General features: G+C 41.5%; 1 protein-coding gene and 1 long non-coding RNA gene across 22 annotated transcripts; both read left to right on the top strand.

Annotated features, from left to right (window-relative positions):
- The first annotated feature begins 1984 nt into the window (after window positions 1-1984).
- LOC112194716 lies at window positions 1985-6164 on the top strand. Of its 21 annotated transcripts, none has more exons than XR_005808371.1 (8): window positions 1986-2280; window positions 2710-2857; window positions 2997-3164; window positions 3260-3425; window positions 3521-3639; window positions 3763-5060; window positions 5533-5582; window positions 5777-6164. It is a non-coding gene; the product is annotated as an uncharacterized LOC112194716 (long non-coding RNA). The 21 variants fall into 21 exon arrangements; XR_005808372.1 differs by having other exon boundaries at window positions 5698-6164; XR_002934126.2 differs by having other exon boundaries at window positions 3763-4871; window positions 4957-5060; window positions 5533-6160.
- Window positions 6165-15288: 9124 nt separating this feature from the next.
- On the top strand, window positions 15289-16470 carry LOC112194922 (short-chain dehydrogenase reductase 3b). Its single transcript, XM_024335176.2, has 2 exons — window positions 15289-15379; window positions 15473-16470. The coding sequence occupies exons 1-2, from the start codon at window positions 15366-15368 to the stop codon at window positions 16245-16247; spliced, it is 789 nt and encodes a 262-aa protein (XP_024190944.1). The 5' UTR covers window positions 15289-15365; the 3' UTR covers window positions 16248-16470.
- Window positions 16471-24627: the final 8157 nt, after the last annotated feature.

Genomic DNA, 24627 nt, shown 5'->3' with positions numbered 1-24627 from the left:
AAAGTAATAAAGATTATTTCAGATTGAGAATTGTTGGTAAAAAAAAAAATTATTGTAAATTGGCTATTAATTAAATAGTTCCCTTAATTTCCAGATGTAGAAGTAAAAAATATGGATATACTGGCATATGGCTTCGGGTTTGATTCAAAACTACAAACATGTATATATATTGGTTTAGGTATCGTGTGTATGCCATATAATGCACTAAATAGCCAAACAGGATTGCAGCGGCAATGGTTGAGTTGCCTTGATTTCTCATAAGCAACCGACGTTCGAATCTTGTTGATTGCATGCGATTTGCATTTTTAAGTACAAGTTCAAATCTCAGTGGGCGTGTGGGCCCCAGGTTGTCTGAAATTTCACTCGCGTGGGCCCATGTTGTCTGAAATTTCGCGATATTGCTGTTAATATCGATGATTTTAGGAAATATCACAAAATATTGCGATATTTCGATAATCTCGCCGAAATTTAATTGGTTGGTTAGGAAAATATCGGACCCCTAAAAAAATGAAAATTTCGCTAATATTTCGTCGATTTTTTCAATTTTTTAGTCCTTGGATGTAGGTACAATGCACTAGTGACGGGATAGTAGAAGACGAAGCAGGATGTGTGGAAAATGTTAAACATATTATCATACGAAAATCAGGTTCCGGGACTTATCTTGACTTTTGCTTCTTGAATATCATTATTCCGGAACTTATTGGAAGATTTGCCTTGCATCAAAACTTTGCTAAGCTTCTTGCTTCTTGGAGTTCATGATTTGACGAGCAAGCTGTCGTATCAAATTATAGGCGAACAAAGTAATTTATCGTTTTATAAGTTTTTCACCTCAAAAGTATTTTAAACATTTCCACTGTGTGTTTTATGAAAATTATTATTAAACAAAATGCCTTGAGAGGTTTCTAGGATGTAAATTGAACCTTCAGTTTATGTCTTAGAGACACGCGGCATTGTGACATGCTCAAATTGGTGAGGCACAGTTTGAGGCATTACAGGCAGTACTCTCCAATATATATATATATATGGTCGGCAGTACCCTCCAGATGGCATATATGAGATGATTAGTCGGTAGTACTCTCTAGTCATCGTTTCCTAGTATTCTAGTCGGTAGTACCCTCCAATGCGTCATTTGGTTGATAGTACCCTCCAGATATCATGAGATGGTTAGTTGACAGTACTCTCTAGCCATCACCTCCTAATATTCCAGTCAGCAATACCATCCAATGCGTCATCTGGTCGGCAATACCCTCTAGTTATCACCCATTTCATATGTGTTATTTAGATACTTCAGATAGAGTGAGAAGAGTATTTAGGTCGGTAGTACCCTCCGATGCGTCATCTGGTCAGCACTATCCTCGAGATGGTATGAGACGATTAGTCGGCAGTACCCTCTAGTCATAGCCAATTTCTTATGAGTTAGTCATCAGTAGAATATAGATATTTCTATCAGGGCGAGTAGTTGTATTGTGTAATCCGTCATTTGCAAAATATTTCTTTTAATGGCGCCTAGTGAGTACTACTAGTGAGCAGATCCTAGTGGCCTCCTGGTGAGTGCGATACTGGTGAGACGATCGTAGTGGCAGCTGGGTAAATTTTACTAGTGAGACGATCATAGTAACCGCTTGGTGAGAGCTATGAGTGAGTTGATAGCCATCATTTACATCTTCTATTAATGGCCTCCTAGTGAATACTACAGCTGAGTTAATCCTAGTGGCCTTCTAGTGAGTGCTACTGGTGAGATGGCCCCAGTGGTCGTTTGGTGAGTAGTCACACTACTAGAATAATGTTAATAGACATCATGTCACAAACATCGGTCAGGAATTCACGCGATATAAAAGAGATTTGTAACATCAGGTCTTTGAAAACCGATTTCTATTTGTAAAATTAACATCATTTATCATTTTTGACCGATGTCTCTGTTTTTTGGCAAAATTTTGAGAAAGCGCGGAAACGACTAAGTTACAAAATTGATGAGGCGGGGGAACAAAATTTTGTTTGCCACCAACACTTAGTCAGTTTCCCACGCGACTATACTTGGTCAATTTTCTCTCTCAAACCCTAAACAACACGACACCACGACTATACTTCGTTTGCCCCTCCGACCAGCACCCGACTGCTCTCTGCCTCAGCCACCGCCTCCGCTATCTTCCTCCTCCTCTTCCTTTGGCACACCTGTTCTCTCATCTCTCTTCTCAAATTCACCAGATCTGCTAAAGACGCAGTCCACGCCGGAGCTCCGCCTTGCCCCTCCTCCTTCTCTTTTCTCCTTCCACCCCGACGGTATCACTTTCATCTTTATCCTCTCAATTTTGCTTGAAATTCTGTTCATGTTCAGTGCGTTTTAGATTCCTTTGTTGTTGATTTTGCTTCTCTGGACCGCTAGTAGCTCTCTTGTTCTTGATTTTAGCAGAAATTGCCTTCTTCAGATGATGAACCGAACCCAAGGTTTTCGATATTGCAATGGGTGTTTGTGTAATTTGGAGGTGATGGAGTGATGGGTATTGGGTAGTCGATGATTTGCGGATAATCTAGTAGTTGTTGATGGAGTGATGGGTATTTTGTTTCTGATTTTGTTTTGGGTAGTCGCTGATTTACTGATAATCTAGGTTGTGTTTCTAGGTTTTGGGGGTTGTGTTTGAGGTATCTGTAATGGGTTTTGAGGTAGCTGTAATGTGTTTGAGAAGCTAAGGGCCTTCTTCTTCTTCACAGAGAACTAGAAAGAGAATGGGAATCTCTCAAGGCCTCAATCATCTTCTCCAGGTAATAATCAATCTGAGGTATGTAGGAGACAAGGGGAAACGATCAGTAGGGGCCACAAAAATTATGAACTCATGCTCAATTTGCAGCTTGGAATTAGGTAATTTTTAATAAAAAAATTTCATCTTTAATTGATTAATATTTTAGCACATTTTATATATTTATTAGTGTAATTTGCTTCATGATCGATAATCTTTTGGATTATATTTATATGTATGTTAATCATTTCATGCACATAGGCATTCTGTTGGAAGACCAGGGCCGTCTGGATCCCTTGATCTAAAGCCTTGGGCTTTCGACCCCAGAGAAAAATATTGGACAAGGTTTCCTCCTGAAGAATCCAAATACACTCCACCACACCAATCTTGTGAATTTAAATGGAAGGATTATTGTCCTTTAGTCTTCAGGTAACTAGATCTTGCCTTGCTAGCTATGTTTGCTTCATCAGTTAACTACTAGTTAGCACATTTGTGTATAAAAAAATTGAGAATAAAATTTGCAGAACTCTTAGGAAGTTGTTCAAGGTGGATGCAGCTGACTACATGCTCTCTATCTGTGAGAACGATGCTCTTCGAGAACTTTCTTCTCCTGGTAAAAGTGGTAACTTCTTTTACTTGACTAATGATGACCGATACGTGATTAAAACAATGAAGAAAGCAGAAGTAAAAGTGAGTTCTCTAGTTGTTTGTACTCAATTCACCATATAAATTTTTTGAAAAAAAAAAAAATACTGGTTCTAACCAAATAATGTTTCATGGTGAAGGTTCTTATAAGGATGCTCTCTGCCTATTACAACCATGTTCGAGCATACGAGAATACGCTGGTCACTAAATTTTATGGTCTACACTGCTAAATCTAACTTTGCAACCTATTCAAAAAAAGGTAATTTGTCCAAGAGTTGCTAAGCCTATAGCTAGGCTAAACTTCAAACTAAGTAATGTGCTTGTAGTTTTTACAAAACATGGTAAGCATTTAAATGTTATTATCTATCTTATGATGTTTCAGGTGCGATTTATTATTATGGGAAATCTGTTTTGTTCTGAATATACCATTCATCGACATTTTGACTTGAAGGGATCTTCCCTCAGTTGAACAACAGATAAGACTGAGACAGAAATTGATGAAATGACCATACTTAAAGACCTAGATCTTAACTTTATATTTCGACTTCAGAAGTCATGGTTTCAAGAGTTCTGCAGGTGAACTGGTCTTTTGTTTTCTGTATTTCGTTTTCTAGTGACATTTTAAAGCAATTACAATTTCAAATGACAATTTTTATTTTTTTGCAAATTGAGGAGTTGTATTCATTGGACATTGATTCTCTGAACAATTTGAGGTATGTCAATAGCTGTTTAAGCTTTCGCCACCTTGTTAGATATATTTATATAATCTATTTTAAGTTTATATCTTACTGCCACTGTTTTAAGTTTATATCTTACTGCAAGCTAGTGATACTGATCACCATGCTGAAGTTAGTGTAAGTCTACAACTTCACTCACCATACCCATTTTACATAACACTGTTCTAAGGAGTTCAATTCTATGTATTCTGTCTCTATATACATTATAAAGCTATCATCTTTAATTATTTACCTTCCACAATCTCTTCCCATAATATACCGCTTGGCCAAGGCACAAATCTCTTTGGTTACAGATGCTAATGTTATCATATGCATATTGCTATGATTATTCTGAAATGCTTGCGTAATGCCGTAATGGTGTTCATGCTGAAATACAAGTAACGAAGATGAATATATTGTTCATGCCGTAATGGTATTCTATGTGTCTTGCTCTGTATCCCAATTCTAATTGTTGGGTGGTCATGCACTCGCAACTAAGAAAAAAGTCTTGCATCAGTTTTTCATCTTCTGTGACTATTATCATAGCCCTTGCTCTAAATGGAGACCATACCCACAACTCTTTGTTAAACATATTATGAATGATATTTACAGTTCTTTGTTTGGCAGTTGATGTAAAAGCCCATTAATGCATACTAGGCCAAAGAAAGTTGGCTGTTCTATTTTATTCCAAATGAAGTAAACTATGCAGCTGAATTTGATAATATAAGATGGAAATCCAAATGTTCTGTTCAGGATAATTCTTGACGATGATCAGGTCTAAACTGTCCTTTGGAATGTGCGAACACTAATTAATTTACCTGTCAAAGAGTTGTGCCTGATATCCTCTCTTCAATTTGCAGGGATTGAGAAGGGAGTTCTTTCCAAACAAAAGACATGAATGAGCTGTTAGAGTTCCACAAGAAATTAGAATCCATTCTTGAACATTTGACTAATTGAGACACAGGTTAGTATAAATAATCTTCCACTTTTGTTGTTATTGTTTGTTAATCTTCATTTTCATTATAATTACATAATATGCCATTTCCAAAGTAAAATAATTCTCTATATGTTTCTGTATATTACCAGCTTCAACATTTTTCGATAGCTTTTGCAATGACCATAAAATGATGCACCTACAATATCTACAGAGATTGGAAGGAGTTCTATAGGTTTCAACAGTACATCAACACTATTAATGATCTGTAGCTAGCTTTCTGTATCAATGTTCACACCTTTTGTAGTTACAGTTGCCACTGATTTTGGAGTGAAACCTACTTTTTCTTTGGGTAAACATAAACATACTATGTAATATTAAAAGATCAATTGTATTAAAACTTTAACTATCATATAACAATAATTCCCGCAACAAAGCGCGGGCTCACTTTCTAGTTATATTTAATTTTCTAGTTATATTTAATTTCTAAGATTTTGGACAGAACCAAGTGCTACCTAAAGCTTCTTCGGTGGAAATGGCGAACACAGAGAGGTATGCGTGTAAACTGCTTAATAACAGACAAGTAGGTCAGTTTTCTATAAGCTGTCTGACAGATCATCTTATATTAAGATTACTTTGTATTGTTTCCTTAATCATTGGAGAAAAGAAGGGGAAATTTGAAGTGCATGTTTATGCAAGCGGCATTTCTCTTTTTGCCGATAGCCATGATTTTATATGTTACCCAGATCAGAATGACAAGGATTTGGATCGGGCGAGTGAGAGGCAGGATCTTGAAGGAAAGGAGCTAAAGTAAGAAACTACTTTGCATGAACTGGAGCCGGTTGCCGTCCGTGCTCTTCATGAACTTGTTTCTTTAGTTCATAGTCATGTCAATGCTGCAGAGCAATATGATTTTGAGTAAGGCAAGATTTTGCTGACCATTTTGTAGTAGATGTAGTGATATCAGGATGAATTGTGAACAAATTATACTGCATGTAGTTATTGCAGTAGTGGTATTTTCTAGACTAGCCTTAAAGTAGGTTAGGGTTTATTGTGCAAAACTTTTGAAGCTACCTCAAGCTCTAATTTTGGATAGAAATTAATGCAATTCCCCAATATTTGAATTTCATGTTATTTGTGGATCAGCTTTCTAGTACCAAATACAGCACGAAAGGGATATAACAGCAGTTTGAATTCACAGACTGATGTCAAGAAAAGAAAAAACATCAGTTACTGATGAAGAACTGATGTCAAAAAATAGAAATTACATCAGTTTGAAAATAAAAACCAATGTCAGAAAAGAGAAAATACATCAGTTTGGAAACAAAAACCGATGTCAAGAAAAAGATAATACATCAGTTATTAAACAAAAATCGATGTCAAGAAAGAGAAAATACATCAGTTACTAAATAAAAATCGATGTCAAGAAAGAGAATGTACATCAGTTCTTAAACAAAAACCGATGTCTAGCATTACTATGGACATCGATATATAAACAAAAACCGATGTCTAGCATAAATATGAACATCGATATAGATCAAGGAACCGATGTCCAACATAGCATTGGATATCGTTCTTCTTCAGGAAAAGATGTGTAAAATATTATTAGACATTGTTTCTAAATCAATAACAATGTTAAAATGGATAATTGTGTTGTTAGATCTCTATTTCATTAAGCATCTAATGCCAAAATATGAAGGTTTGACAATAGCTAAACCGATGTCTCGTTGCAAACTAGACATCAGTTATGAACCGATGTCTTAGTTTCGGCGATCTTTAACATCACCTACTAAGACATCAGTTTTTTTTTTTTTTTTTTACATCAGTTATGGACTGATGTCTATGAACTTTATCCTAGTAGTGTCACTTGGAGCGATGATCCCAGTAGCCGCTTAGTGAGAGCTACATTGAAGTGCTAGGCATTTTAACTTGTATTATTAATTTCCGGTTTAAAACATATCATCTTAAGTAGTAGTATTGAGTTTGTATCGTAATATGATGATTGAGATCTAAGGGCTATGACCTATTAAGTTCTAGTTAGAAGTTGGTACGTTGTTATTATGAGGAGCAAGTAAGCTCCAGAAGTTGAAGTTGGATTTACGTTATTAAAAGAATTAGTTTACTATGCAGGTTTTGATAGTCCATATTTAGGGAAGTTTGCCAAGTCCATGACCACTTTGAATGTCATGATGAAATCTGGGGGCAGATCCTGTCATATATAAGCAAACACTATTTCTCCATCCCAAAGGGATTGCTTTTTGGAACCCAATTATACTCTTGCAACTATAGTTTGGCAACATTAGGAAAGCTTCAATTGTAGGTTATTATGTATCTTCCATATGAGACTACCGAAGAATACCTTGAATTTGATTTTAGCTATCAAAGAAATAATATCACGTACACACACAAAAAAGAAAAGAAAAGTTGAGGTATAATATACTGATCTTGCATATAATAATACCGGAAGGGATAAAGAGTACTGACGTGCTCTTGCACTAATAGAAACGAACGGTTGTATAACATTAAGAATAGTTTTTGGTTATTATGGTAAAAAGTTGACAATAAATATCAAGAGTTGAGATCGCATATTAGGTGTTGGACCACTTGCATTGCGGTGCATAGAAGAATTTTGAAATAATACTCACTGATTTTCTTTTCGAGATTTTTAAACCAGTTTTTTTTTTTTTTTTTTTTTGAATAAAGGGCTAGTGCTGCTGTCCTTAAGCCTTGATTAATGAAACTGTTGAATACAAGGGAGGGACATTGAGCCTAAACCCCTGATTACAATAAAAAGCTTCTAGAGAACGTCCTGAAATGATACCCGAAGTCTCTACCAAAGAAATGTATTCAACCAGGCACCAACTAGCAAAGAGTGCTCTATTGGTTACTCTATTTGCTTTGACACAGCGGTAACATAACGGAAAGATAACTCGATTACAACGTATCATAATTACCAAAAGCACAGTTTTCCTACTATGTTGCCGTCAGAGGATAAATCTGATGATACTTAGCTTCACCCTGCCACTAGGTGGCAACGACCATTTGACGAAACAAGGAACTTGCCGTCTTCCTAAAGCAGTCAAAGCATTTTGAGTGTACACACAGGCACATAGCTGGACTAACCCTATACGGTACATATAGGGGCTTATTACTCGCAAAGAGCGCAACCACACTAAACAACATAAATAAATAACAATATTAAAGGAAAAAACAACCTGGGTAGGGCCCAAAAAATGAGCCCAAACCCAAACATCAGCCCAAGTAGTAGGGACAACACAACACAACCACCAAAGAGGGCCCAACCCAATTCTTGCAAAACCACCCCCCATCTTCCCCTCATATGCGACTTGCCACCACCTGTGACCAAGGTTCGAAAAATCGCTAAGCGCTAGTCGGGCGGTGGGCTGGGGAAGGAGCGCCTAGGCTGGTGCCTAGGCGGCGCCTAGGCGGTTTTGTATTTTTTAATTTTTATTTAATTTTTATAGCTTTTATTTATGTAATTAAAAATATTTATACTTATAAAGACTCAAAGAATAATAAAATTGCACCTAGAATATTCAAATTTTAAGAGAGTCCTAAATAAGCATACATAAAGATTAAAGACTAAGTGATATAACAATTGCAAGCCTAATTGCCGGTAACCTCTAACTCTTCTTCTCCATATCCATCCAAGACTCCTTCGGTATCGGACTGAAACTCAACATCCTTCGGTATCTATCCGCTTCATTCATAGCATTACATCCTCCGAAAGATGCATCAAGGACGCCCTATTAATCAACAAATAATGAATCAATAAAAGTGGCAGAATGTATATGAAAGAGTGAAAGACTAAACATTAATGGCAGAAGCATCTCTATTATGATTTCTCTTAGTAACTAGCAATCTAGCATTGATCAATTGAAAACATAGCTAATCTATCATTTATGAAGACTCTATTTGACCTTTCTATCACAATCTGTCTATTTTGTCCTTTACAGAACATATTAGCATTCCTCGATTTCAACATTCAACAATCAACTCAACGATAGGTCCATAGCATATTAGCATCATAGCAACAACTCAACAAGCCAATAACATAAACAAAAATATTATCAATTTTGGATTTCCAAAAGTCCAGAACAAGAAGATTATCAATTTCGGATTTCCAGCAATAAGAACAAGAAGATTATCAATTTCCAACAACAACTAAAGAAGAACAAGAAGATTATCAATTTCCAGCAACAACTCAACAAGAAGATTGAGATTATAAATTTCTAGATTATCAATTCCAGCAACACCCACAAGAAGATTATCAATTTCCAACAACAACTAAACAAGAACAAGAAGATTATCAATTTCCACTTTCAGAATTATCAATTCAAACAAAGATTATCAACATCCAGATTATCAATTCAAGCAAAGATGCATAATTTTCCAGGTTTCCAGAATTCCAGATTATCAATTTCTCAAAACTTACCGTGGAAAGCTGAGGGAGGAGTTGTGGAGCGGAGGGGCGAAGAAGATGAAGCAACCGCCGGTTGAGGTGGTAGAGGAAGACTGGAAGAGTAACTGAGCGAGCAAACTGAAACGTAACAGATCTGGTTTCACGTTTCGAAGTCCAGCTCCCCTCACAAGAGCTACTTAGCACAGCGACGGAGAGAGAGCGATAGCGATGAAGAAGAGAGGTCTGATCATCGACAGAGAAGAGAGGCTGAGCAACAGAGACGGCGTTTTGGGACAAAACTCATCACGTTTTGGGACTTTACTCTTTAGGAGTCGTGAATTTAAAAAAAAAAAAAATGAAATGCCCAGCCAGCCGCCTAGGCCGCCTAGGCGCCCGCCTAAAACCCAGACGCCCAGAAGCTCCAAATATGCATTACTCGAGGCGGAGAGGAGCCGCCCAGCTCCTAGGCACCACCTAGGCGGCCTGGGCGGTCGAGTTTTAGAACACTGCCTGTGACGGATCTGGATCAGAGAATTGTTACAAGACGGATGCTCCATCATTGGCACAGTCCGAACCTATTCACTCCGCCACTAGCGCCCGACAAATCGCTCCCAACCAATCCAAATCATCCGACCCAGACCGGATCTGGGAGAGCTCCACCATCTCGTCCAACCAGGAGTCGAATCCTCGCCACGGAGCTTGTCTGGCCTCCTCACCACCAAACCAGCGCCTGTAATCAACCTCCCTGCCGCCTATCTAACCCACAACGCTGGCCTGCAAGAACTAAACCAGACCATCCCGACTGTCCCTATCTCACCTACCACCAACCACCTATCCCGTCAATCAAGGGCGAAGCCACCTCGATCCAATGAGCCGCGTTCACCCAACAATAAATCCCGTTCGACGACTGCATCCATGGACATGCCGTCGGACAATGGCAAGAAGACTTTTTTCTAAAAACCCTAGAGCAGCCTTGAGAGCTTATGGTTTAGGTTGTAATAGACTAGCTCTTTCTTAGAACAGCTAGGGTTGGAGTTAAATTATTGGGGCCTTGACCCAAAGCACCAAAATGGGCAAAAATCAACCCACTTACTCTAGTAACAGATTTTTATTCTCACTAATCCAATTTAACAACTAAATGACAATTTTGGGCTCTAAAAAAATTTAAAATTACATATTGCCACACACATGCACACACACTTTGTCTCTCTCTCTCATCATCGATCTCTCTCATCTCTTCTCTCCTCCCTCTCTCTCTGTAGAATCACACTTCTTCTTCTTCTCCCTCTCTCTCTCTCTCTGCCTGTCTGTCTATCTGTCTGTCTCTCTCTCTCTCTCTCTCTCTCTCTCTCTGTCCCTCTCTCTCTCTCTCTCTCTCTCTCTCTCTCTCACGCCCCTGATTTTTAACACAATTAAAAAATCGATATACAATCTCATACTTATATGCGTGATCATTCAGCCATTAATACAAAATACCTGGAAACTTTTTCCCTTTTAAATCAAATACATACTGATGCCCTAAACCCACTAAGTCAATATACACTCGCTCTAAAGAGTTATATATTACACAAGCTTACGAATTAAATTGTTAACAACAAAATAATAAGTAAATGCTCCTCAAAGCTCACTACAAGCGGAAGTCTTAATAATGGTAAAGTCATAAAATTGACTTCCTACTGTAAAACTGCTAGCACGCTATCTCAGATTCAGCCACGATTTCCCTGACCTAGAGTATTAACCCCTACACCGTTTGAATGGTGCACCGGGTTGCCACACAACAAACCCGGTAAGCTTTTGCAAGCCCATATGAGTAACTCAAAACCACCACAAATCAACTCACACCCAAAACTAAGGAAAACAACTCACTCCTTCATTCCTTAAACACCACCTAAAGAAAGGAACTCACGCCTTATTTTCTTTCAATTCACGAAATAAGGAAAGCAACTCACACCTTGATTTTCCATTCAAATCACGAAATAAGGAAAGCAACTTACACCTTGATTTCCCATTCAAATCACGAAATAAGGAAAAAAACTCACACCTTGTCCCATTAAAAACCGTTAATAAGGAAGCAACTCATACCTTGTTCCCTAAAAACACGAAATCTCATGAGTTAATAACCTCGCACTGTTACCCCAAGAATTACACTGGCAGACAGACTAGAGCTCTAACTGAAATAGTAACCACTCATCTGGCCAAAGACGTGATTACCGATTTCCTGCCTTGGTCACCATCTGCGACCTGTCACCATCTGTGACATATGATTTTCAGACCCCGTCTGGTCTTAGAATCAAACGTTAAGGTCACCATCTCCGACCTGTCACCATCTGTGACATATGATTTTCAGACCCCGTCTGGTCTTAAAATCAAACGTTAATGTCACCATCTGTCACATATGATCTTCAGACCCCGTCTGGTCTTAGAATCAAACGTTAAGTAAGTAGCACCCGACCTAAAAACGTTACATAATCTAATTTCGGATTTCCCCATCCCTGCTCACCATCTGTGACTCTTGGTACAAGGACCAATACATTTAAAATAAGTCACGCTTGACTCAAAAATGTAACATCAAACTCAATACTTTTCAAACAATAGAAAACATCTTTTTCCACAATATTATTTCCTGAAAAGTCGCCTTCAACAATAATATGAACACAATCATGCATATTATTCCGTCACACATCACTCACAAGAATATATATATATATATATTTCACATAAATATATATATACGTAGTCATTCGCTCAAGAATGCTTACTAATATCAACTATAGTTTGTAGTTAAACAAATAACGCCAAAACAATAATGGTAACTCCGTTCGTAAATGAACGTTGTGAGATTACTCACCTCGAAACTCCCGCTGCGTCTTCACACCACTAGACTGCTTACAGAATGCCCTCTGCCAAGCACCTCGAAAGCTTTGAATCTGATGAATCCTAGAATCCCAATTTCCAAAATTCAACCTGCACACTTTGAATCGATGCAAGCCACCTTGTGGAAAGCATCTACGTCCTCTGAGCTCCAAAAGCCCTCAAGAATCACCGGCAAAGGTGGCCGGAATCTCCAGTTCTGACGAAGGCAGCTTCATCCCCGATGTGGCTTCTTCTCGGCCTTGCAGTGCCCACCACAGCTCGTCCCACGCTCGATGGTTACCACAGACATGTAGAGGAGGTTGAGGTGAAGAAACCCCACTTGGAATCGTGCCCGATGGTGGCCGGAGGAGGAAGAACGAAGCCAGCGAAGTAGAAAAGCAGACGCGGGCTAGGGAGAGAGGAGAGAGAAGATTTTCCGAAAAAGGAAAGTCTGACTTTTTTTATATTTTCCGGTAAAAATCCCATATATACCAAAATGGAAACTTTTTCCGATAACCATAACTTCTTCATACGAACTCCGATTTTCGCGTTCCTCATGTCCACGAACTCGTATCGACGCGCTCTACAATTTTTGTGAATGAAGTTTTTAGAGATACCCAACGAATAAAAAGTCAACCCTTGTGCCCTCCCTAAAATGACGCTTCCTGAATAATTATTCGCCCGAAAGACTTTCGCTCCGTCCACGAGTCACGAAACCGTCCGATAACCACTAATTAAATTCAGGAAAATTTTTGAAAAATAAATACCAATTTCCGGGGCATCACACACACACTCTCTCTCTCTCTCTCTCTCTCTCTCTCTCTCTCTCTCTCTATACGACGACACGGGCCTCGGAGCCGCTGGCTTGGTCTCCGTAATAGCCTCCGGTTACATGGGCCTTTCTTTCTCCTTTTTCCAATCCAAAATGATGTCGTCTTTCTCCGACTACCCAGATTTGACCTTCCGAGTCTACCCGGAACCCGACCACTTGTATTGCGTTGACGTTACTGGCCATAAACTCCGGCCTGTGCGTTCTCTTCTTCACGCTTTACTCCATCATGAGAAAACATCCGAGCAATTCTGAGGTCTACATACCAAGAGTTTTGGCCGAAGGCAATTACAAGAAGAGTAGCCATTTCAATCTAGAGAGGCTTATTTCTTCTCCCGATTGGCTCAGAAGGGCCTTGAAGCTCACCGAGGACGATTGCTCATAACATCAAGTTTGGACGCCATGGTTCTTTTGCAGCTTATCAATTTCAGCTTGAGGGTGGTCCTGTTCGCCCGATTTATTGGCATTTTTGTGCTGCTGCCGGTGAACTGCTCGGGAGATGCGCTCGAGTATGTTGACTAAACGAATTTCTTTAGTTTATCACAAGTATTGTGGTGTAGATCCATTTTGTAGTTCACTTTGTTTATGAGAACAAAAATTCTTATTCCAGATCTGGATATGAGCATAGATATTTTTAAAGCTAGGTGTTTATGTGAGTAGGGTCCCTTTTTCTTTTAGGGCTAAATACTGGTTATTACCCTGTGATTTAGGTCCAAAATCAATTCAGTCCCTAGACTTCTAATTTCATCAAAAACACCCATGCAGTTTCAATTTTGATCTAATAGATACAATTTGTTAGTCTTCCGATAATTGAGTCATTTAACTTTTTGACGTGGCTCATATATGGCCTATGTTTTTTGATGTGATGTTGAGGTGGCATGCATAGTCAATTTAGGAGTGGGTCTCACTATTAGAAATCTATCAAATAAAAAGTTTTTCATCAAATAATCCAACTATAAGTTGAATCCATAACAGAATATTAACGAATTGGACCTATTAGATCAAAATTGAAAGTACAGGGATGTTTTTGATGAAATTAAAAGTGTAGGGACTGAATTGATTTTAGACCTAAACCACATGGTAGTAACCCGTATTTAGCCCTTTCTTTTAATACTTGGGTATGACCTTTATGCGAGTGTGGAATTATGGAATATTTTTACTTTTTTTTTTCAACAAAGTTTCATTGAGTCTTGAGTATAGCAATATATATAATGTTGTTTAGATGTGCATACGTGCTGCTAGAATACCGAATTTTAAATTAAAAGTTGTTTATTGTCCTTTAATAAACTTTTATTGCCCCCAATAAAATGTTTTTAACTAATGTAATCTCATCAACTTCTTCCTCAATCAAAATTTTATTTGTCTAATTTTAGGGAGATTAGTCCCCCTTCCTGATCCCAAATTTTATATGTTTTATTGCCCCCCAAAACTTTTACTACCCCGCAATAAAAGATTTTGAATTGATGTAATATCTTTATTTTCTTCCTCAATCAAAGTTCTATTTATCTAATTTTAGAGAGATTAGTTTCATTCCCTCCAATAAATTTTTATTATCCTCCCCCAATAAACTTTTATTGCCTCCAAATAAATGTTTTTTTTTATTGAGGGGTAATAAAAGTTTCCGGTAACCTCTCCGGGGGCCTATGAGATCCCTGAGGACCTCTTTGGGGACCTCCGGCGAGGTTTTCGGAGATGTTTGGAGGCTGGTGACAGGATCCCGGCGACTGGATTCCTGCAAAGTCTCCTATGACTTCTCTCTCTCTCTCTCTCTCTCTCTCTCTCTCTCTATGGGTGAGGGCAAAATAGTCTTAAAAATAAATTTAAAAAAAAAACTTAATTTGATATCAGGGAACAACATATAAGGGCTGTTATAGGTAAGTAAGAAAAAAAATAAGTAAGTGGCGTAAAGGAGAAAAAATCCCTAAAACTAATGTAAAGGGACAAAACTCCAAAATTATAAGGGTTGAGGGGGCAATAAGTATTTGAAAATTTTATATTAAATTAAGCTGGTTAAAAATAGTCAACAGCCTTTGCAATTTATAATTTTCTTTTTCCCACATGTCTATGCATTGAGCTCTGCATCCTAGCATAGCAGACAATATAATATATGAACCAACCATTGGGGTATTATAAATAGCCGATCCAAGAGAAAGAAGATTCATTCGGAAGTTTCAGCAGCATACCCATTGAGAACACAAGCATTTCATCATCATCATCATCATCATCATCAATGTCTAAGCCAAGGTAACCATTACAATTATCTTTATTTCTCAACCTTCTTAGATCATGCAGTACCAATATATTTTCATGCAACACAATCTCAAATGCATCAATTAGGTTGGAGGGCAAGGTGGCCCTCATCACTGGTGCAGCTGGTGGCATTGGTGAGGAAGCAGCAAGACTTTTCGCAGCGAATGGAGCTTTTGTTGTCGTAGCTGATATTCAAGACGAATTGGGTCTTCAAGTTGTGGCCTCAATAGCCTCGGAAAGAGTCTCATACTTCCACTGCGACGTCACAGACGAAAACCAAGTTGAACAAACAGTAAGTTACACAATGGAAAAATACGGCAGCCTAAATATTTTGTTCAGCAATGCAGGCATTATGGGTCCAATGACTGGCATTTTAGACCTCGACATCCAAGGTTTCGACAGCACAATGATCACAAATGTCCGCGGAGTTGCAGCGACAATCAAGCATGCCGCGCGTGCCATGGTGGCTAGAAAAATTCGCGGCTCAGTTATATGCACTACAAGCGTTGCAGGTTCACTTGGAGGTACAGCTCCACATGCTTATACAACATCAAAACATGCCTTAATCGGGTTGGTGAGATCGGCTTGCAGTGAGCTTGGTGCTTATGGGATTCGAGTAAATTGCATTTCCCCATTTGGTGTTGCAACCCCTCTTTCGTGTAAGGCTTATAACTTGGAGCCAAATGAGGTCGAAGCCAACAGCTGTGCCATTGCAAACTTGAAGGGGACTGTGTTGAAGGCTAGGCATGTCGCAGAGGCAGCTCTGTTCCTTGCTTCAGATGAATCGGGTTACGTTAGCGGACACAACTTAGTTGTTGATGGAGGCTTCTCGGTGGTTGATCACAGTTTTTCACCCAACTAACTCGAGCTGCGTTTAGTTGTCTGCTCAATGAACCAACTTTTAATTCAAGGTTGGAGTTTAATTCTTTTTTGCTTATTTATTTTAAAAATTAAATAGAATTTCTCTGTTCAAGTCAAACATTGTTAGCAGTAAATCCATGTGCCTTTTCCTTGTATTCTGCAATGTTTATTGATCATGTTTCCCACTGTTCAAGTCTTGTTCCCCCATTATGCCTCATATTCCCTCCAAGTTGATTTTTCTTTCTTTATTTTATGTTATAAGCAATGGTATAATAGAAAAGAAACAGAGAGGCTCGAGTTTCTATTTATGATCGAGTGCATTGAACCATTACCTTCTGATGAGGGTTGCAACCTGAATATATATATATATATATATATATATATATATATATATATTTATAAAATATGTGTGTAAATATATGACCTCATCGATATTTTTTTATCATTTTAAGACATCACTTATGAGATTTAATTTTCGATCACATATCGATATATCGACCGTTAGATTTTTAAGTCTCTATGAGTAAATCATTTCTGAATTCAACCTAATTGAAAATTGTTAAGGTATTCATAATCTAATTTACCATTATGAACATGAATGATTCAGGTTTGATAGATTTGATTCGTCCATTTATTTGTTTTAGTACCTTGACAATTTCTAGGAGGTATTCATAACCTCCTAGTGGCAGGATGAAGCTAAGTGTCGTCGGATTTATCATCTGGCAGTAGCATAGTAGGAAAGCTGTGCTAAATATGGCAATTATGCTACGTTGTAATCGTGTTACATATCGAGTTATCTTTCCGTTATGTCACTGCTATTTCAAAGCAAATGGAGCAGCCCGTAGAGCGCTCTTTGCTAGTTGGTGCCTGTTAGAATACAAGAATTGTGTAGAGATTCCTGATATTATTTCGGGACATACTCTAGTTGCTTATTGTAATCAGGGGTTAGGCTCAATATTCCCCCCTTGTATTCAGCAGTTTCATTAATCAAGGCTTGAGAGCAGCTGCACCAGCCCTTCTTTCAAAAAAAAAAAAAATTGTATAACTGATCTACTTATGGAGGCCTAAATTCTAAATAGTCAACAATCGAGATGCCGATATGTGATTGAAAAGTGATCCCTTAAAATGGCGGAAAAAAAAAAGTTCATCACTAGAAGGGCTCTGATAATCCCATATATACAGCTCCCTTCCACTAAGGGGTCTATTTTTCAAGCCATTTCAAAAGATAACTTATTAGACCAACTTTTCGATCACATATAGACATCTTGACTGTTCAATTTTTAGGTCTATATGAATAGATGACTTCTGTAAATTTTTACCCAAATTGACGATCGTTAAGGCATTCAAAACTATGAATTATAATTATAAACATCAACATCAACGGTTCATATTGGGCAAATTTGGTTTATCCATTAATTCAATCTAGTTTGGTATCCAAATATTAATCATCAATTTGGCTAAAAATTTGCATAATTGATCTGCTCATAAAGATCTAAAAACTCAATGGTCGAGACCCACAAAAAATCCCTTAAAATGACTAAAAAAAGGGATTCCTTAGTAGAAGAAATGGCAACTATAAAGCACCTATAAACTAATGGCAACAAAAATATATATTATTGTTAAAATAAATCAAATAGCTTCTTTTTCTCAATGGTAAAAAAAGGATATCTTGTGCAATCTTTGTTAATGTTTAAGATTGAGAAGTGGCTAAACCTTGGTTAACGCTGGTCCGATGGGCGGACCGCTACTTGTTGTGTGATTGATACTTCCGCTACCTGCCAAGGAATACAAAGGGCGTCAGAGGGAGACCGCGTTGGGCGGTCTTCTCTTCTCCGATGCCTAAGTTAGTCAATGTATTCGTGTTGACAGAATAACAGTAGGTTATTCTGTGAGGAGAGAGGAGAGGACATTTTATAGGTGGGGAAATGCTTTCGATGTGGGACTGATATGCTTCAGTCCCAGCTTCTGGAGCTTCTGATGCCATCTTGGCGCAGTGTGTCAGCTACGATATGGGGATGAGCTGGGGCTTAGGCGGTAGCCTGCTTGGCTGTGTTTCCATAGGTTACTCCATTGGTGGGAGTTGGTATCGCTGGCGGTAGCATGAGCGTAGTTCATTATAGCTAATTATGTTTGGCAAATGCTCATGTAAGTACAAGTCCCCCAAGTCCCCAGTCAAGGAGGGCAATCTTGTGGGGAGTTGCCTAGCGGTTTGAAGCGTTACTTCAGCTAGACTTGCAAAAACATAATTAGCGTCAGTGCGTTGTCAACCATGGACTTACTGAGCAAATGCTTTATACCCTTTCGGGTGGGCCCCTGCTAGGCCCCCCAGGAAGTCCCCCACTCCCCGGCTAAGATAGACCTCCGTTTGGTCGGTGTATTGTTTGTTGAGGGGAGCTGCGCTGAGCAGAGGTTGTTGGGTAGCGAGGCCAATCTTTGATACCCGAGTGGCGGGGGTCAACATGCCTGATCAGGGCCGTCGTAGACTGTTGACTAGTCCATGTGTCCCTGAGGGACATAGCCTTACTGTAACGCCGCGTGGCGGTCATCTTCAGAATGAGGCGTTGCCTCGGGAATCTCCTTTGGCGGCAGTTCCCCCACTGATAGTAAGCGGCAAGTAGTGTCGCAGGGACCTACTTGGTGGTAGCCCAGTGAGTGGTGTTGCGCTTAGGGAATACTGTCGTACTTGCAAGATGGAGAAGTTCCACTAGCAGAGTTGCACTTGGCGGAGACTGCCTCACTTGCAAGATGAAGGGAGAAGTTCCGCTAGCGGAGTAGCACTTAGCGGAGACTGTCACTTGCAAGATGAAGAGAGAAGTTCCGCTAGCAAAGTTGCGCTTAGCGGAGACTGTCTCACTTGCAAGATGAAGGGAGAAGTTCTGCAAGCGGAGTTGCGCTAAGCGGAGACCGTCGTTTGCAAGACGAGGGGAGAAGTCCCGCTAAAAGAGTTGCGCTTAGCGGAGACCGTCATTTGCAAGACGAGGGGAGAAGTCCCGCTAACGGAGTTGCGATTAGCGGAGATCGTCTCACTTGACGGTTAGTATACCTACTTTGTGGACGGTTACTTCGGATAAACGCTTCGTCTGACGGCTGCTTACACGTGGCGTTCATGCATTGGGTTAGCGTGTGGGATTGCGTTTCCTCAGCACACCCGTCTCTTCACCATTAATGCAAGTAATTATTGATTTTGTAACCGAGGCGACTCCTCTGTTAATTTGGAGAGTAAGTGTGATCATGGGGCACGTGTACGGCTGTCTTACGATGTCATTTTTCAACGGACGGTTCAGATTTGTTTGATCTTGACATAAAAGAGAGGGAAACCAGTGGTTTTGACATCTTCTTCACTTCAAACTCAACTCGTCTTCAAGTCTTTGCCTTCTGAGAGTCGAGGATTGTGCTCTACAAATCGAGTGTTCTTCTTTGCTGAAAGAGAATTGTCGCCGAGAAGATAATCACCTCCAAGCTCCTCGAAGGTTCTGCTATTTCAGGTTGGTAATCTGAGTCTCGTCACTGTTTCATTGTTTCTGTCAGTTTCTGCTTTTGGTATTTGAAGTAATTTCTGCCATTCCCCGGTGTGTTCTGAAGGTCTAGAGTGAGTTTTGGGGATGGGTTTTGGTGTTTTTCAGAGAGTTGATGTTTAGGGATTTGCTAGATGGTCGAATCTGGGTTGAGTGTATATGCGCTGTGTTCTTGTTTTGGCACTTTCTGGGTTTGGTTGTTCGTGATGCTCTTGGCTAAAATCTGTCATAGGGACAGTTTAGATCTTGTGTGAACTGGCTGGTTTGGGTTTTAGGGTTTGTGATGGCTAATGTCGTAGAGATCTCGAGCAGTAAGGATTTCGAGTCTGACATGTCGCTCAGCGTGGCGGATAGGATATTTACTGACTTGTTGCATATGTCTGCCCATGCAGGAACCTCACTGTCCGAACCGCTAGATATCAAGCCGCTACAGACTATACCCTGGGAAGTGGCAATGGGTCGTGTTGGGCGTCCATAGAGTTCTAGAGCGAGGGAGGACATTGTCGCCTGCCAGCGGCGCGAAGAGAGGCTAGCTAGTAATAGCGCCGCTAGTGGTTCCGCTGATGGGGGAGAGAGTGGCGGAGAGGAAATTGATTCTTCTTGGGTCATTCGTGATGGTACCCCAGTGGACGAGGCGAGCGGGCCGATGACTGTAGCCCCCGTGAACCGACTAAAGCGGGTGTTTCTCCTCCCTGGGGTTGTGAAGTTGCGACTGCCGATGAAGGACGAGAGAGCGTCGATTCTGCCAGCGGAGCATGCCACCGTGCACGAGGCAATCTTTCGCTAGGGAGTGACGTTTCCCCTATTGCCAAATCTCTAAATTTTGGTTTGCGAGTTCGACCTCGCGTTTGGGCAGATTTGTCCCAACATGTGGCGGTTGTTGATGGCGATGAACTCGCTCTAGCGTCTGTCGGGATGTGAAGGGCCTACCATGGCAGAAGGACTTCACTTCTATGAACTTGTGTATGTGAAGCACCAAGGTTGTGGCGAGAAAGTGAACTCGAGCCTCCGCCAGGGGGCGCCGAAGCTAATCGAGAATCTGAAGGATTCCATGTCTCCTTGGTGGGGGACCTTTTGTATTGTTACCGAGGGGTGGGATTATCAAGCGGGGTCGAATGAGGGGGTGCTGACATTCAGGATTAAGTCAGAGTTCTAACCTATCCGAGGTTGTCGCTAGCTTCAGCTGCCCAGAGTTAGCGGTTTTGCTTGTATGATAATTCCTCTATTTTGTTCTAATCATTACCTCATTTTTTTTATGTAGCGGGCTTGCGTTTTAACCTGACGAGCGACGAAGAGTGCAGTGTGGCAAGGATTAGAGGTTGTTGGCGGAATCGCAACCTGCTTGACCTTCGTCTTCTCACCAGTTGGGAGTTGTTGGTCGATCAACAGTTGACGCGCGCCCTTGGTAAGTAACTTCCGCTGATCTGTGCATTAGCTTACTTTGTATCAGGCTAACCCAATGTTTTTGTATAAATTCTCCGCTGGGTAACAAAGCAAGCCGCGACGCTTTTGCTAAAGCCATGGACCACGCAGAGATTAATAATTTTCTAAAGGGTATGTACGCCGTTAGGCTGGCGGCCTAACAAACAGTCGTCAATCCACACACACTGGCGGTGAGCTAGTCTGAGGCTCCTGTGGTGATGCCCATGCCTCACCACTCGCACATCGCTCCCGATGGCGAGACCGTGGTGCAGGCGGAGGTTCGCACCGACCGTGAAGCTGCTGGCAGGAGCCAGGCACCGATTGCGCCTGAGACACTGAAGGAGAGAGTGCCCGCCACTCGGCGTGGGTCCAAAAGGGAGCGGGTGGTTTCGAGGAGGGAAACCGTTACCATTGGAGCCGCAGGTAACCTCAAGGCATGTCACCGCTGTTGCCACACGGGCGGTTATGCAAAGGAAGTGGCGGTAGAATGACGCCGATGAGGCAAAGGAAGCAGCCGATGAGGAGACCATTGGGGCCCGCCAATAGAAAAAGGCCAAGCAAGCTTCGCAGCCGGTGACCGTGGCTGTCGCTGGGGAGGTGCCGCAGGGCGGTCTAGACTCCTTCGCTGCTTATGCGGAGTTTTTGACTGACTCTGAGCTAGAATTTCTATTCCACCTTTGCGAAAGGCTCGGGTTCGGCGGGCTGGATGGGACAGTTTATCCTACAGCTGTTCAGCAGTCGTCATTTAGCTCGGTGTTTGAACATCTGTCTGTCCAGCTGCACGAACTATTCCTGGCGGCGTCGACCCTGCCTCGGGTTGAGCCGCAGCTGAGGGAGGAGGTCCAAGGTCTCCAAAGGGAGTTGCAGGAGGCGAAAGACAAGCTGGCAGATGTTAAGCGGCACCTGACCAAGGCAGAATGCGACGCTCTAGATGCCCACAGCAAGCTGAATGTCTCTATTGAGTGGGACCTCGAGCGGAACGACCACTTATCCTAGCTGGAGCAAGATATATCTCTGCTGAAGGATCAACTGGCTGCCAAGGCTAAGAAAGTGGAGATCCTTCAGCGGGAATCTACCACTAAATCTGCGGGAGGTGACGAGGCTGGAGAGAGAGGTTGCCCAGCTAGAAGCTGAGAGGAGCTGCAAGGAGGTAGCCACTGTGGAGGCGTTCAAGCAGTCTGTGGAGTACAAGCAAGCAATGATGGAGGCGGCGAAAGCTAGCGCCACCGTTAACCTAAAATTGCTGAACCAGAAAGGCGCCATTGACTGGGTCAAAGCGTCCCGGTCTTTCAGCGTATCGAGCCAGCCGCATGTGCCAGTGGGTGGGTCTGCCACTACCCAGACTGGAGGTGCGTGCTCGGGTAGTGGTGAGAGTGACCATGGTCCGGTGGATGATACAAACACTCGGGAGGATGGCACTATGGTGACGCCGAGCCATACCGCTTGCGGCTTGGATCAGACGAGTCGCCTGGTGAATCCACCGCCGCCTGTGGGTGAAGAAAATGCTGCTGCCGTGGCCAACAATCCTTGAAGACTGTACCGTAGCCTTTGTAATGCCGCTGAGGCTCCCTTTTTTTTGTAACGTGACAATATTCTTGGGCGGGCGCCACCGTTAACGTGACAATTTTAATACCACCAGAGTTTTGACTTGTGCTTTTGCTAATCAACGAAACATTAAAGGAATTAAAATTGTTCCAAGTACACGATGTAGCTAACGTGGTCCGCTGAATATTGTTGGCGTTGCTAGTTAACTCTTGTGCTTGGACTTGGTGACAATGGTTTGAATAATTCCTCGTTTCATTGATAGCTGATAGATCAGTGTTTACAAAAGCGGGGTTGTACCCGTTAGGTAGCTTCCCTTAGCTAAATATTGAACAAAAATTTAGCTAAGTCAAGATGCTCTTGGGTAGCGGCATGACTATTTGTAATAGTACCGAAGGTGTTTGGTATTTCAAGGGTGGGTCGTCGTGACGCCATCCTTGTCCATTAAGTAGAAGGTGTCGGGGCTAACGACTTTCACAATTTTGTATGGTCCTTCCCAAGTTGGGCGGAGTACCGTTGGCGGTGGAATGACTTCCTTCATTACCCAGTCCCCTAATTGGAGGTTTCGGGCTTTGACTCTGGCATTGTAGAAACGCGATACCCGTTGCTTGTTTTGCAAGTTGTGCAAATGGGCCTTGTGGCATTTCTCGCCTTGGTTTCGGAGTAGTAGCCCTCAACCCTAGCGGTAGGTTGGGTGACTTTAATGGGTAGGACGGCCTCAGTGCCGAACATCATACAGAATGGTGTTTCACCAATGGCGGAAGTTGGGGTAGTCCTAATGGCCCACAGAACTTCTGGCAGCTTCTCCGTCCATAAAACCTTGGCGTCATCGAGTTTCTTTTTTAGCAGCTTCTTGATTATCTTGTTTGCCACTTCGACTTGGCTGTTGCTTTGAGGGTGAGCGACAGATGCAAAACTCATCTTGATGCCCAGGTTAGCTGTGAAAGATATGAGTTCCTTGTTGTTGAACTATGTACCGTTGTCTGTGATGATTGTGTGGGGGACGCTGTAGTTGCTGTAGATGTTCTTCTAGAGGAAGTGGGTTACCTTGGCGGTAGTTATTGTCGTCAATCGTCAGCGGTTGTAGTCGATGGCAACAATGATGTACTTGAACTGGTCCTTGGCAGTTGGGAATTTGTCAAGCAAGTCCAGGCCCCATGTGGAGTGGATCCATGGGCCAATGATGATTGACAGGGGTTCCGCCGAGGCATGGGGTAGGTCAGCGTATTGTTGGCAAGACCTTGACACCTTTCTAGCGTCGTCACAGAGCGTGGGCCAGAAGTAGCCCTGTCGTATTGTGCGATTGGCCAGTGACCTGGCGCTGGAGTGATTACCTCATTCTCCAGCGTGTATCATTGCTAGCACGACCTTTCCCTCCTCCTGGGTCAGACACTGGAGGTTGGGATGGGTGAATCCTTGGCGGTAAAGTTTGCCATTCTGGATATTATAGCGGGTCGCTCTCCGCTTGAGCTGCCGTGCTTCGATCTTGTCCGCTGGTTGTGTCCATTGCACTTGTATTCGATGATTTCATCCATCCAACTAGGATTGACCTCAATGTTGAAAATCTCCTCTAGGGTTTTGGTGATGCTTGGCTTGTCAAGGCACTCTACCCTTGTGTCCGCTGGACTTTGGTGTGGTTGGGCGGTTGCTAGTCTTGCCAGTGAATCAGCTTTGACGTTCTTTTCCATGGGGATATGTGTGATGGTGTGAAATTTGAATTTTTTTAGTAGTGTCTTAACGTACCCCAAGTATGCCCCTAACTGTTGGTCCTTGGCCTGGAAGCTGTCGTTGACCTGGTTAACGACTAGCTGGGAGTCGCTAAATATGTTGACACTATCAGCCCCTGAGTCTATGGCGAGGAGTAAGCCGGCAATGAGCCCTTCATATTCCGCCATGTTGTTT

The sequence above is a fragment of the Rosa chinensis genome, chromosome 3, assembly GCF_002994745.2.
Source record: "Rosa chinensis cultivar Old Blush chromosome 3, RchiOBHm-V2, whole genome shotgun sequence".
Classification (NCBI taxonomy): Eukaryota; Viridiplantae; Streptophyta; class Magnoliopsida; order Rosales; family Rosaceae; genus Rosa; species Rosa chinensis.
Note: the sequence above shows the minus strand (reverse complement) of the source record. Positions and strands in the feature narration are given on the sequence as shown.